At 38.9% G+C, this 11,026-nt stretch overlaps 4 protein-coding genes across 6 annotated transcripts in view; 2 read left to right on the top strand and 2 right to left on the bottom strand.

Annotated features, from left to right (window-relative positions):
* LOC104734437 (probable lysine-specific demethylase ELF6) lies at nt 184-5,799 on the top strand. Its single transcript, XM_010454016.2, has 7 exons — nt 184-1,573; nt 1,911-1,989; nt 2,114-2,181; nt 2,498-2,648; nt 2,740-3,230; nt 3,321-3,485; nt 3,628-5,799. The coding sequence occupies exons 1-7, from the start codon at nt 517-519 to the stop codon at nt 5,586-5,588; spliced, it is 3,972 nt and encodes a 1,323-aa protein (XP_010452318.1). The 5' UTR covers nt 184-516; the 3' UTR covers nt 5,589-5,799.
* On the top strand, nt 5,926-9,016 carry LOC104734438 (OTU domain-containing protein 5-A-like). 3 transcript variants are annotated; one of them, XM_019234952.1, is made up of 12 exons: nt 5,928-6,243; nt 6,527-6,665; nt 6,783-6,888; nt 7,000-7,220; nt 7,313-7,386; nt 7,747-7,801; nt 7,879-7,953; nt 8,056-8,129; nt 8,224-8,272; nt 8,409-8,493; nt 8,586-8,642; nt 8,735-9,016. In XM_019234952.1, the coding sequence occupies exons 2-12, from the start codon at nt 6,612-6,614 to the stop codon at nt 8,782-8,784; spliced, it is 900 nt and encodes a 299-aa protein (XP_019090497.1). In that variant the 5' UTR covers nt 5,928-6,243; nt 6,527-6,611; the 3' UTR covers nt 8,785-9,016. The 3 variants fall into 3 exon arrangements, with proteins under 3 accessions (XP_010452320.1, XP_010452319.1, XP_019090497.1); XM_010454018.2 differs by having other exon boundaries at nt 5,926-6,247; nt 6,527-6,888; XM_010454017.2 differs by having other exon boundaries at nt 5,927-6,243; nt 6,527-6,888.
* LOC104734439 (thioredoxin-like 3-2, chloroplastic) lies at nt 9,103-10,663 on the bottom strand. The gene is made up of 5 exons (XM_010454019.1): nt 10,300-10,663; nt 9,931-10,005; nt 9,719-9,785; nt 9,583-9,600; nt 9,103-9,466 (listed from the first exon to the last, which is right to left on the bottom strand). The coding sequence occupies exons 1-5, from the start codon at nt 10,617-10,619 to the stop codon at nt 9,362-9,364; spliced, it is 585 nt and encodes a 194-aa protein (XP_010452321.1). The 5' UTR covers nt 10,620-10,663; the 3' UTR covers nt 9,103-9,361.
* LOC104734440 (probable protein S-acyltransferase 15) overlaps nt 10,761-11,026 on the bottom strand; it is a 3,533-nt gene continuing 3,267 nt past the window's right edge. Inside the window, exon 8 of the transcript XR_002034910.1 lies at nt 10,761-10,976. The gene's annotated coding sequence lies outside the window, so the exon portion shown is untranslated. The remainder of the gene's footprint in view (nt 10,977-11,026) is intronic.

The following is an 11,026-nucleotide window of genomic DNA, read 5'->3' on the forward strand; positions in this document are numbered from 1 at the left end:
TTATAAAATCAAAACCCAAAAGTGTCAGTGGTCCGTTAGAGTCAGTCCGGTTCGGTCCACGAACCGCCGCACCGCTGGTTTATGTTACCTGACTCTACGCGCACATTAGTAAAGGTTTAGTTATTCCACACTAACATGCACTAACGGAACGTTAAAAATATAATTTAGGAAATTTTAAAAGATTTAATATATTTCTCTCTCTCTCCTGCTTCTCCTTCTCCGTCTCTCCGTCGCTGCGCAACCGCACAGTTCATATCGTTTTTAATATTCTCTTATCTTCTACTTCTTCTTATGGAGTTTCCGATGTCGTCGATCGTATCAGTACGTACAATTTCATTCTGTTGATTTCGTCTCGATTTTGAAGAAGCCAATAAGATTTTAACAATCTTTTTAGAAATCAGTATCGGAATTTTCGAATCTAGGGTTTTAGAGTACTGGGTTTCTTCTTTCACTAGGCTGCTGTTCTTGATCTTGTTAATGGTGGGTTACATCTAATTTTGGTTTTTTAGAATTGAGATGGGTAATGTTGAAATTCCCAATTGGCTAAAAGCCTTGCCTTTAGCACCTGTGTTTAGACCTACGGACACTGAATTCGCAGATCCTATTGCTTATATATCCAAAATCGAGAAGGAAGCTAGTGCCTTTGGGATCTGCAAGATCATTCCTCCTTTACCCAAGCCATCGAAAAAGTATGTTTTTCATAACTTGAACAAGTCTCTTTTGAAGTGTCCGGAATTGGTTTCGGATGTTGACATTTCCAAGGTGTGGAAAGAGGATAGAGCTGTGTTCACCACTAGGCAGCAAGAGTTAGGCCAGACAGTGAAGAAATCGAAAGGAGAGAAGAGTAAGTGTGTTTCTCAAAGGAGTGGTGTTAAGCAGGTTTGGCAAAGTGGAGGGGTATATACATTGGAGCAGTTTGAAGCAAAGTCGAAAACTTTCTACAAAAGCCAGTTAGGAACGGTTAAAGAAGTGTCACCTGTTGTGGTCGAGGCATTGTTCTGGAAAGCGGCTTCTGAGAAGCCTATATATATAGAGTATGCTAATGATGTCCCTGGCTCTGCTTTCGGTGAGCCAGAGGGTCATTTCAGGCATTTCCGGCATAGGAAGCGGAGGGGCAGGGGATTTTATCAGAGGAAGACAGAAATCAATGGTCCATCAGGGAAGAACAGTGGAAACTCATCGCCTATGGTAGAAAAAGCACCCCTTGCTTCTACAAGTTTATCATCTCAGGGTTCTTCCAAGCAGAAGAGCACGGATATTCTTGATGAAATGGAAGGTACTGCAGGCTGGAAGCTCTCCAACAGTTCGTGGAACCTTCAGACAATTGCGCGTTCACCTGGTTCTGTTACGCGTTTCATGCCGGATGACATCCCTGGTGTTACATCTCCCATGGTTTATATTGGTATGTTGTTCAGTTGGTTTGCCTGGCACGTTGAGGATCATGAGCTTCACAGTATGAATTATCTTCACACTGGCTCACCCAAGACTTGGTACGCTGTCCCTTGTGATTATGCGCTTGAATTTGAAGAGGTTATCCGCAAAAATTCTTATGGCAGAAACATTGACCAACTGGGTACGTTATTTTTGAAAACTACTGCTAAAGATGATATAGAGATATGTTGTTCTTATAATGCATGTGAAAAAATGAGATTTCATAGAATGATTACAGTTTCTTTCTTAGAATGATTACCGCATCGAGTTTTTCTTTAATAGCACCAGTTTCCTACTTTTTAAGTGAAAATGTGGCTTAATATTGACTATGGTATGATGAGAGTTTCTTACTCGTGGTTAAATGTCTTAGGTCTTATTGCTTTTACGCTATGATAGATAGAAGACACTGCGACACTTCTTAGGAAATGAATTGTCCTTTTGTTTCTCACTACATCTTCTCTGCTCGTTGTCACTGTCAGCTGCTCTCACCCAACTAGGCGAAAAGACAACTCTTGTATCACCTGAGATGATAGTTGCATCTGGCATTCCCTGCTGTAGGTAGTGCTTTTATTTTATTTTAATTTTCACCTCTGTTACGTGGAGATATGAGGCAATATATGTTTTCTTATAACTACTTCCATGCTCTGCTACTATGTTTATTTATGTTTGTTTGCATACGTAGGTTGGTACAAAATCCTGGTGAATTTGTTGTGACTTTTCCGAGGTCTTATCACGTAGGATTCAGCCATGGTAAAATGCCTTTTTTTTTTTTTTCCTTTTCGAAACATTCTTTCACGTCTTAGTGATTCTATACATTCCATTTTGCACTCTCCAAAGTGGTTGAGAAAATGTGAAAATTGAATAAAGCTTTGGAGAGAAAGGGTGTTTATCGACGTAGCATTGAGGTGAGGATTGATCTTCTAATCAGAAGAATGAAGAATCATATTTCTATTAAGTAGTTCTCTCAGTCGTATAGTAAAAGTGGATAGTTTGGCACAGATTAGGAATACGAATTACAAGCTTTTCAGAATCCATAACTAAGCAGATTTAATCTAACGTTTTCTAGGTTTTAACTGTGGGGAAGCCGCTAATTTTGGAACTCCGCAGTGGCTCAATGTAGCTAAGGAAGCTGCTGTGCGTCGGGCAGCCATGAATTATCTCCCCATGCTGTCCCATCAGCAGCTGCTGTATCTCTTGACCATGTCCTTTGTTTCAAGGCAGGTTTCCATGGTCTCTTTGTACATATAACCTTAAAGTTTTGATGGATCATGTTAATTCTCATTTTCTTGTAAACATTAAATTTTCCAGAGTGCCACGATCATTCCTACCAGGTGGCCGTAGCTCCCGATTGAGAGATCGACAGAGAGAAGAAAGAGAGTTCCTTGTGAAAAAAGCTTTTGTTGAAGATATATTGAACGAAAACAAGAATTTATCTGCTCTTCTTCGAGAGCCGAGTTCTCGTTTGGTGATGTGGGACCCTGATTCACTTCCGCGCCATACCGCACTGGCTCTTGCAGCTGTTGGGGGTGCTGTTTCACCTCCAGCGGTGGCAAAAAATGAACCCGAGGAGGTGGAGAATAAAGAGAAGACTACTCTTTTAGAGGAATTGAGTTTGTTCATGGAGAAGCTTAATGATGTATACTACGATGATGATGATGATGGTCTGCTTAACGATTTCCAAGTTGATTCTGGAACCTTGCCATGTGTGGCATGTGGCGTTCTTGGCTTTCCCTTTATGTCTGTGGTACAGCCTTCTGAAGAAGCATTAAAAGATCTCTCAGAGAGACAAGGAGAGATAGGTAACAGACCATTTTATTATCCAAGCCGTGAACTGCGTTATATATATTAGCCTTTAAAGCCTGTTAATTGTGTTTCTATTAACTGTACAGATGCTCAGGAAGTTACGACACTGTTATCAGAAAAGTCTCAATGCGAATGGAAAACGTCTTCTAGATATATAAGGCCTCGCATTTTCTGCCTCGAGCACACTATTGAACTTCAGAGGCTGGTGCAATCCAGAGGTGGACTGAAGTTCCTTATAATTTGCCATAAAGGTACGTTTGCATCATTACTTTATTTTTCGCCAAATTGACGTATAGGAGAGAATTATGAGTTTTACACTCACCTGAAAAACAAAATTGTCTAAAATTTGTTGATTATTGATCATTCTGCTGTAACCTTTTGGAATTGTTGCAGACTTTCAAAAATTTAAGGCACATGCGGCTATTGTGGCAGAGGAGGTCAAAGTCCCTTTCAGCTATGATGATGTTCTGTTAGAAAGTGCATCTCAAGAAGAGTTGAGTCTAATTGATCTTGCAATTGAAGATGAAAAAAACTACAACCACGCCTTAGACTGGACGTCAGAACTTGGCATCAATTTACGGTACTGCGTTAAAGTGAGGAAAAATTCCCCTACTAAGAAAATTCAGCATGCACTGTCACTAGGTGGCTTGTTCTCCGACGCAAGCTACATGCTAGATATTTCATCTATCAGATGGCTGCAGAGAAAAACACGCTCAAAAGCTAAACCCAGTTCTACCTCAAGTTTCACACCTCGTGAACATCTCGAAGTAAAAGTAGATGGAAAATTAGGGGAGAGTGTGGATTCTCAAGCTGGAAGAAAGGAAGAAAAGATCATCCAGTACTCCAGAAAGAAAAAGTCGAATCCCAAGCTTTCTGCAGAACAAGGTCAGGAGCTAGCTCCCTTAGCTAAATCAAAAGATTTTGATAAGACATGCAATACAAATGCCAGTAAGTCACATCTGGATAGTGCAATTCGTTCTGAGTTGAACAATGAGATTGGAGACACTGGAAGGGTCATTGGTAGGAATGAGAAATCATTTTCCAAAAGTCCTTGTAGCTCATCTTTCACTGGGGCACTTGATCAAGAACATCCCGAGATTACTATCAAGTTTGGTTCAGCTTTAGATGGGAATGTCACAAATCGTTTCAGTATGGTGAATGGAGACTCTGCTGACCTATCTTCCGTATCTAGAGAGCACCGAGGACACTCTATGACCAGCAATAACAATGGCTCCAACTCAGGTAGTCATGTTGTGGCAAGTCAGACCATACTTGTTTCTACAGGTGATAATCATGATGGACCAGGAAAATTGTCTGGTGATTATGTCTGCAGTGATGTGTCTGTACGTGGTGTTCAGGAAGCGGTTGAAATGAGTGACCAAGAGTTTGGAGAACCTAGGTCTACTGTCACTAATATCGAGGATGAACAGCAATCACAGAAGCTGCAACCAACCAAAAGAGAAGCTGTATCTGGTGATCACGCTCAGGTGGAGAGAGCAGAAGTTATTATACGGCACACTGAGCATTCTTCAGCTCAAGTGGGTACGGAAATTCCTGAAATAAACACGGCCAGTGAGAACATGGTTTTTAACATGACCCATGATGGTGAACCTTTGGAAAGTAGCGCTATATTAAGTTCGAGCAATGGTGATCAAGCTTCTTCAAATGGATTGAAAGTTCCAGATGATGAGCTTAACATGGAGAGCGAAGTTTCAAGCTCAGGAAACACCAAGGTTATCGAGACTCCCAATCCTATGGGAGAAGCAAAGATGAAATGGAAAATAAAATCAGAGTCTGAGACAAATGATAATCTGGAGAGTAGCATTGGTTTCATAAGGAGTCCTTGTGAAGGGTTGAGGTCAAGGGGCAAGAGGAAAGCGACATGTGAAACTTCATTTAAGCTCACTGAAACGAGTGAGGAAGAGAAGAAATTCATTGCGAAAAGGCTCAAGAAAACTCCAAAGGCTCGCTCAGGGAGTCGTAACCAAGAAGTCCCCACGACAACTCACCCCAACCGTTGTTACGTAGAGGGATGCAAGATGACCTTCGAGAGTAAAGCGAAATTGCAAACACACAAGAGAAACCGTTGCACACACGAAGGGTGTGGAAAGAAATTCAGGGCTCACAAATATCTGGTGCTTCATCAACGTGTTCATAATGATGAAAGACCTTTTGAGTGCTCTTGGGAAGGATGTTTAATGACTTTCAAATGGCAATGGGCGAGAACTGAGCATTTGCGTCTGCACACGGGAGAACGACCATACAAGTGCAAGGTCGAGGAATGCGGGTTGTCGTTCAGGTTTGTGTCGGATTATAGTCGCCACAGAAGGAAAACAGGGCATTATGTCGCATAGAGAAACCGGCATTGGATGCTGCAAAAATGTTGTGAGTTTGTTGTAAAATCTAAAATATGGTTGGGTTTTTAATAGTTGTTGTCTAGCGTGTTAGACCGTTGTTATGGATCGCTTTTTGTAGATGTGACTTGTCTCTCCACGTTTGAGAAGGCCTCACACACTCTTGTTTACTTTGTTGATGAACTCGTAACCATTGGCTTCAAATTGTTAATATGCATTATTATTATTAATCACCCTTTAAATCCCAGACATCTTCTAATTAGGTTCATTGCAGTAGCCAGGGAGAGCAGCGTTTCCAATTTCAAGGGTTTTTATTTTTCTTAATAAGTATCGACTTTAATAAAAGTGAAGACACGTGGTCAAATCAGAACGGGTTATTGGAAATAGAGCGGGGGTGGAGGTTTTAAGATTGTCTTTAAGCAACCGACCTCCTCCGATTACTCCAACGCCGGTGTGAAACGGCGTTATATATATCTGCCGGCTTTTTGTGATCTCTCTCTCTCTTTTGTTTTCTTTTCAACGGCTGCGATTTCTTTCTCTCTCTCTGTGACCAAACCCATCTCTAAAGGCTTTCTCTTTCTCTCTCTTTTCTCCTTTTTTTTTTTCATTCCCCTGAGAAAATTTCATCAAAGTTTATCCGTCTGATCTTCCCGAGGTTGGTGGGTTTTTCCAAATTCTCAATCTTTTTTTATTCTTTCCATATGTTTTTAATTCGTTTTGAAAAGGTCAAAAAAGTAAATATTTTTTTAAAAAAATATTTTATGTTATTGGATTTGTTGGGTGCTTTTGTTGAATTTGGATTTGGTTCTGGGTTTGGTTAGTAGTCTCCAGATGATCTTAGTTTGATTTCACACCATATGCGTTTTCCTTTTTTTTTTTTCCATACATCATATCTTCGTTGATGGGTCATGCGTTCCTTGTTTCCATCTTTTTTGCAGGAAAACTCAATACTTGACGCAATATCAAATTTCCAAAAACGCAATTTTGGTTGTTTTTTTCCATCTCTGAATTTGAATAAATAAAATGGGGTATGAGCTTGATCGAGATGTTGTTCGCTGGGGTCTCAATGATCTTGAGGTTTGTACGCTTACCAATGCTGGTTCTTCCACTAGTGTAACGCGTTATGAGCCAGATGCTGGTACTCAAGGCTATGTTAGAGAAGGTTATGTAGACAATGATACCGTAATTGCACAGTTTTATCAAGACGAGTTGTCTAGGCTTGATCAAGCCGAAGCATCCGGGATTAATAATCCTAATCGGGATTCAGTGGTTGCACAAGAGTGGCCTCACTCTCACCAAGGTTGATTTTGTTAATAGTTCTGCCTTTTGAGAATTTTGTCTATATATACATGAACCAGGTTTTAGTTTTTGTGTTTTATCATTCATTATGAGTTTTGCTTATTGTCTCCAGGGCAGGATAATCAAGTGGATGCCATTGATATTACTCGGGAAAGTGATAATAGTCATAATAATCATAACGGTGACATGGAAGATAAGAATGCTGCAAGGATAGGATTTAAAGGAGGGCTAAGTTCCCCATCTCGTGATGATGACTCTGTTTGTTCTGTAGAAGTAGAAGAAGAATCTTGGTCAGAGTTTGGGAAGCGACTTAACCAAATGATACCTATTGCTGTAAGTACCCTTTTCTATTGTGAGGTTTCTGATCAACTTATTAGAAGCATATATATAAGTTTAATATCCCTGATTTTGGTGGTGTGATGCAGCACGTGCCGAAAATAAATGGGGAATTACCGTCAGAGGATGAGCAGATTTCTGATCATGAACGGCTTTTTCAGAGGTATGTTATAGAGTTGGTATCCAAATACAAGCTAGGGAACAATTGCTTGTCACCATTTCCGTGGTTTTAGTTTGTTTTAATTTGCTAGAACTTAGAATGCAATCAGATCTATAGCCTCAAGTTGCATGGTTAATTTATAAGTTTTCTGGAACAAGCTGAGCTGCTTTAGATGAATTAATATTGTCTTAATTAAACTTGATAGCTGAGTTTTTTGTGGTTTTAAACTTCTTCTCAGGCTTTTTTTGTTTGATTAGTGCAGTAGTGCTAAGGGTACAAATGCATTGTTTTAACTTGGCAATCAATGATGGATTTATAGATGTTCAGTAATCTCTTCTTTTGTATGCCAATTATACACTACAGATTACAGCTTTATGGCTTGGTGGAGAATAAGATTGAAGGAGATGGAAACTGCCAGGTTTGATTTCTCATTTCTAATTAAGGTTTTGCAGAATAATATCCAGCATTTTCTCACTAGTTTACATATTTTCTCAGTTTCGGTCGCTATCAGACCAGCTTTATCGCTCTCCAGAACACCATAATTTTGTCAGAGAACAAGTTGTTAATCAGGTTGAGTTATAGTACATGAAAATAATCTAATTTCCTCCATTTCAGTCTGTCATACTTTTCGGTTTCCTGTATTTAACATTCTCATATATATATATATTTCAGCTTGCGTATAATAGAGAGATGTATGAAGGTTATGTTCCAATGGCGTTCAATGACTATCTTAAAGCAATGAAACGGTCTGAAAATGATTTCTTTTAATTCTTTCCACTACAGTTTATTGCTTTAGCTTATCACTAATGGTGAGATTTTCGCAATTTTTTGGGAACATAGGAATGGTGAATGGGGTGATCATGTTACTCTTCAGGCTGCTGCGGATTGGGTACTTACAAAAACTTAAGCTTTTTCTTTACTGTACATGAGTTTGTGTGTAAGAAAGGTCGTATCTTTACGGATGTTTGAATATAAATGAGGCAAGATCTAGCCACTAAGTTACTTCTTTTTCTTTTCTGCTGTAGTTTGGTGTTCGGATGTTTGTGATAACTTCATTCAAGGATACATGTTACATTGAGATCTTGCCGCATTTTCAGAAGTCTAATCGCCGTAAGTTACACACAATTGCAAATATTCTCTCTTTTGACAAAAACAAAAAAATCTCAGATATAATAAAATTCATGTATTCACCTTTTGATCAGTTATATGTTTAAGCTTCTGGGCTGAGGTTCATTACAATTCAATCTATCCTGAAGGAGGTATGTGACATTTCTTATTATAGATTCTGTTAAATCAACTGTTAGATCAAATCAGTTTTGACTCATTGAGCTTGCTTTGCTCTTCTGTATAGAGCTGCCCATACCGGAAGGCAAGAAGAAGAAGAAATATTGGGTTTTCTGAGCTCTTTTTTCTTCTGATGGAGGCACAAAGTTGATGAAGTCTGCATATTATATTATTAATAAGTTTATTCTTTTGACTAACTTAGAATATTTTAGTTGTAGAGAGCAATTTGTTCTTGTATATAGCGAACATAATCCCATTAACCATAGTTTGCTCTAGTTATTAAATAAGCTGATGAATAAAGGTTGTAGTTACATTTGTGGGAATCAATCAATAAAAAGGCAGGTTTACAGTTCTTGCTTAGAGATTAAAGCCTCAGCGTAATTTTGCTAGTAAACAGAAGGTGGTGTGAATGTTTTGAAGAGAAAAATATTACAATGCCAAAACCTATGAGGGATTGAAATTGCAAAGTAATTCAGAAACTGTTTACATGTGGAAGAAACCAAATACTTTACCAAGTTACTAACCACCAATCTATGTTACTAAACATATAACGAACTCCAGTTACAGAACTGATCTACAACAAGTACAATCTTCCATCAAGAGAACAGTCACATAACTGCAACATCATATAAAGGACCCAAAAAACCTATGAACAATCAGAGGAGAAGAGAGCAGAGTTTTGAGACTCTGAATATCAAATAATTGAATCGTTCTCTATCATCTCCCGTACTTCGTTAACAACAAAGTGCGCTTTGTGGCCGCCGATAATTTCAGCTTGTTTCTGACCATCTCTCCATAGCTGCAGAATGTATAAGAGATACGACACAGAATCAGTAACTGTTTTCAAGAGGGGTTTCAGAGTATAGACCCAAGTTATAAGTTTCATTGAAGATACAGGAACGGATAAAACAATACCTGTATTGTTGGCATTTTCTGCATCCCCCCCACCATTGTTCCAAACATAGAATAAGTAGTTTTCAGATCAACAATCCAAGGTCTGATTTCGAATAGAGTTGGTAGCAAAATGGAAAGATTCATACAATAGGCTTACCGTGACTCCTGCACGAGAAACAAGTCTATATGGCACAGCGTTGACATCAACATGATAAAACCGCAGCCTGGAAGAAAAATATCCAATGGAGAATACCACAAGTAAGATATGTAAATATGTTGAAACCAGTGAATGAATGAAACTTGCTGTCAAGATCCAAATCCATCAAAATTGAACATTCGGTGAAAACAAGAATAGAGACTCATAAAAACCTTGGATAGAATTCAGCAGCAAGCTTTTCAAGTTTGGGTTTTAAGTAAATACATTTCCTGCACCAAGCTGCCATCCTACAAAATCCATGTAGCTAATCTTCACCAACCAGAAATACACAATCAACAACATAAGAGAGCAAAGGCTTGAGATTTATGAACAATTGGCAACTTGAGGAGACAGACACCATGAGAACTCCAAGAACCTGGGAAGAATCTGAGTGGCAACTACTCTTATGTTTTTTTTCATCGGATTCATATTGCCACTAGATCGAGAAACCAATTCTATATAAACAGAATTGATCTAAACTCTCATGGAATTAAATAGAAAAAATCAAGGAAAAATACAAACTTTTTAACCTAGAAACTCACCAGACGATTACAACTGATTCACCAAGCTTATGAGCTTCCTCCATCACCTGATCGAAGTGGCTCTCGCTACAGATCGGTCCGAGCTCAACTGACAACGGAGAGTCATCGAGCTCTTGCAAGCCACCGTCCTGCTTCAGGGCACCGACTGCTCTGATTCTCTCCGCTACCAAAAAGATTTTCTCGGGAAAGGAATGAACTTTGAATTCTCTCGGTTGAGAGAAAGAGCTCAAGATTTGACGAGAAAGGTATGGAGGAACCAAAGGTGAGATCTTTGGGTTTAAACATCTCAGAGATGATGACAAATTTACAATTTCGGACATTCTCTTTCACTGAAACAAGATTAGCAATAATGCTTTTAACCTCCGTAGTCAAATATACCAATAAAGGAAACTCTTTTTAAATTTAGGAATTGCCTCTATGTTTTGATGGTATTATCAGATTAAAGCCTTTACTTTTATATGAAACAATGAAACCCAACATTTTAGATGATCTTCACATCAAAAACCATACTTTCATTATCTTACAAAACTGTCACATCATAGATATCAACCTTGTTTATAGCTCTGTTTCCTTTCTACTACTCTCTCGGGCAAAATCTGATAGACATGTTTGCTTTGTGCTTCTGAGCTCAGAAGAAATGTACAAGTATTTGATTGAATTGTTGGGCTAATCCCTACCCATATCCGAGCTGAAAGTGTAACCGGAGATTGGTGACTGAAGTTTTTAG

Source organism: Camelina sativa, chromosome 13 (genome assembly GCF_000633955.1).
Source record: "Camelina sativa cultivar DH55 chromosome 13, Cs, whole genome shotgun sequence".
NCBI lineage: Eukaryota > Viridiplantae > Streptophyta > Magnoliopsida > Brassicales > Brassicaceae > Camelina > Camelina sativa.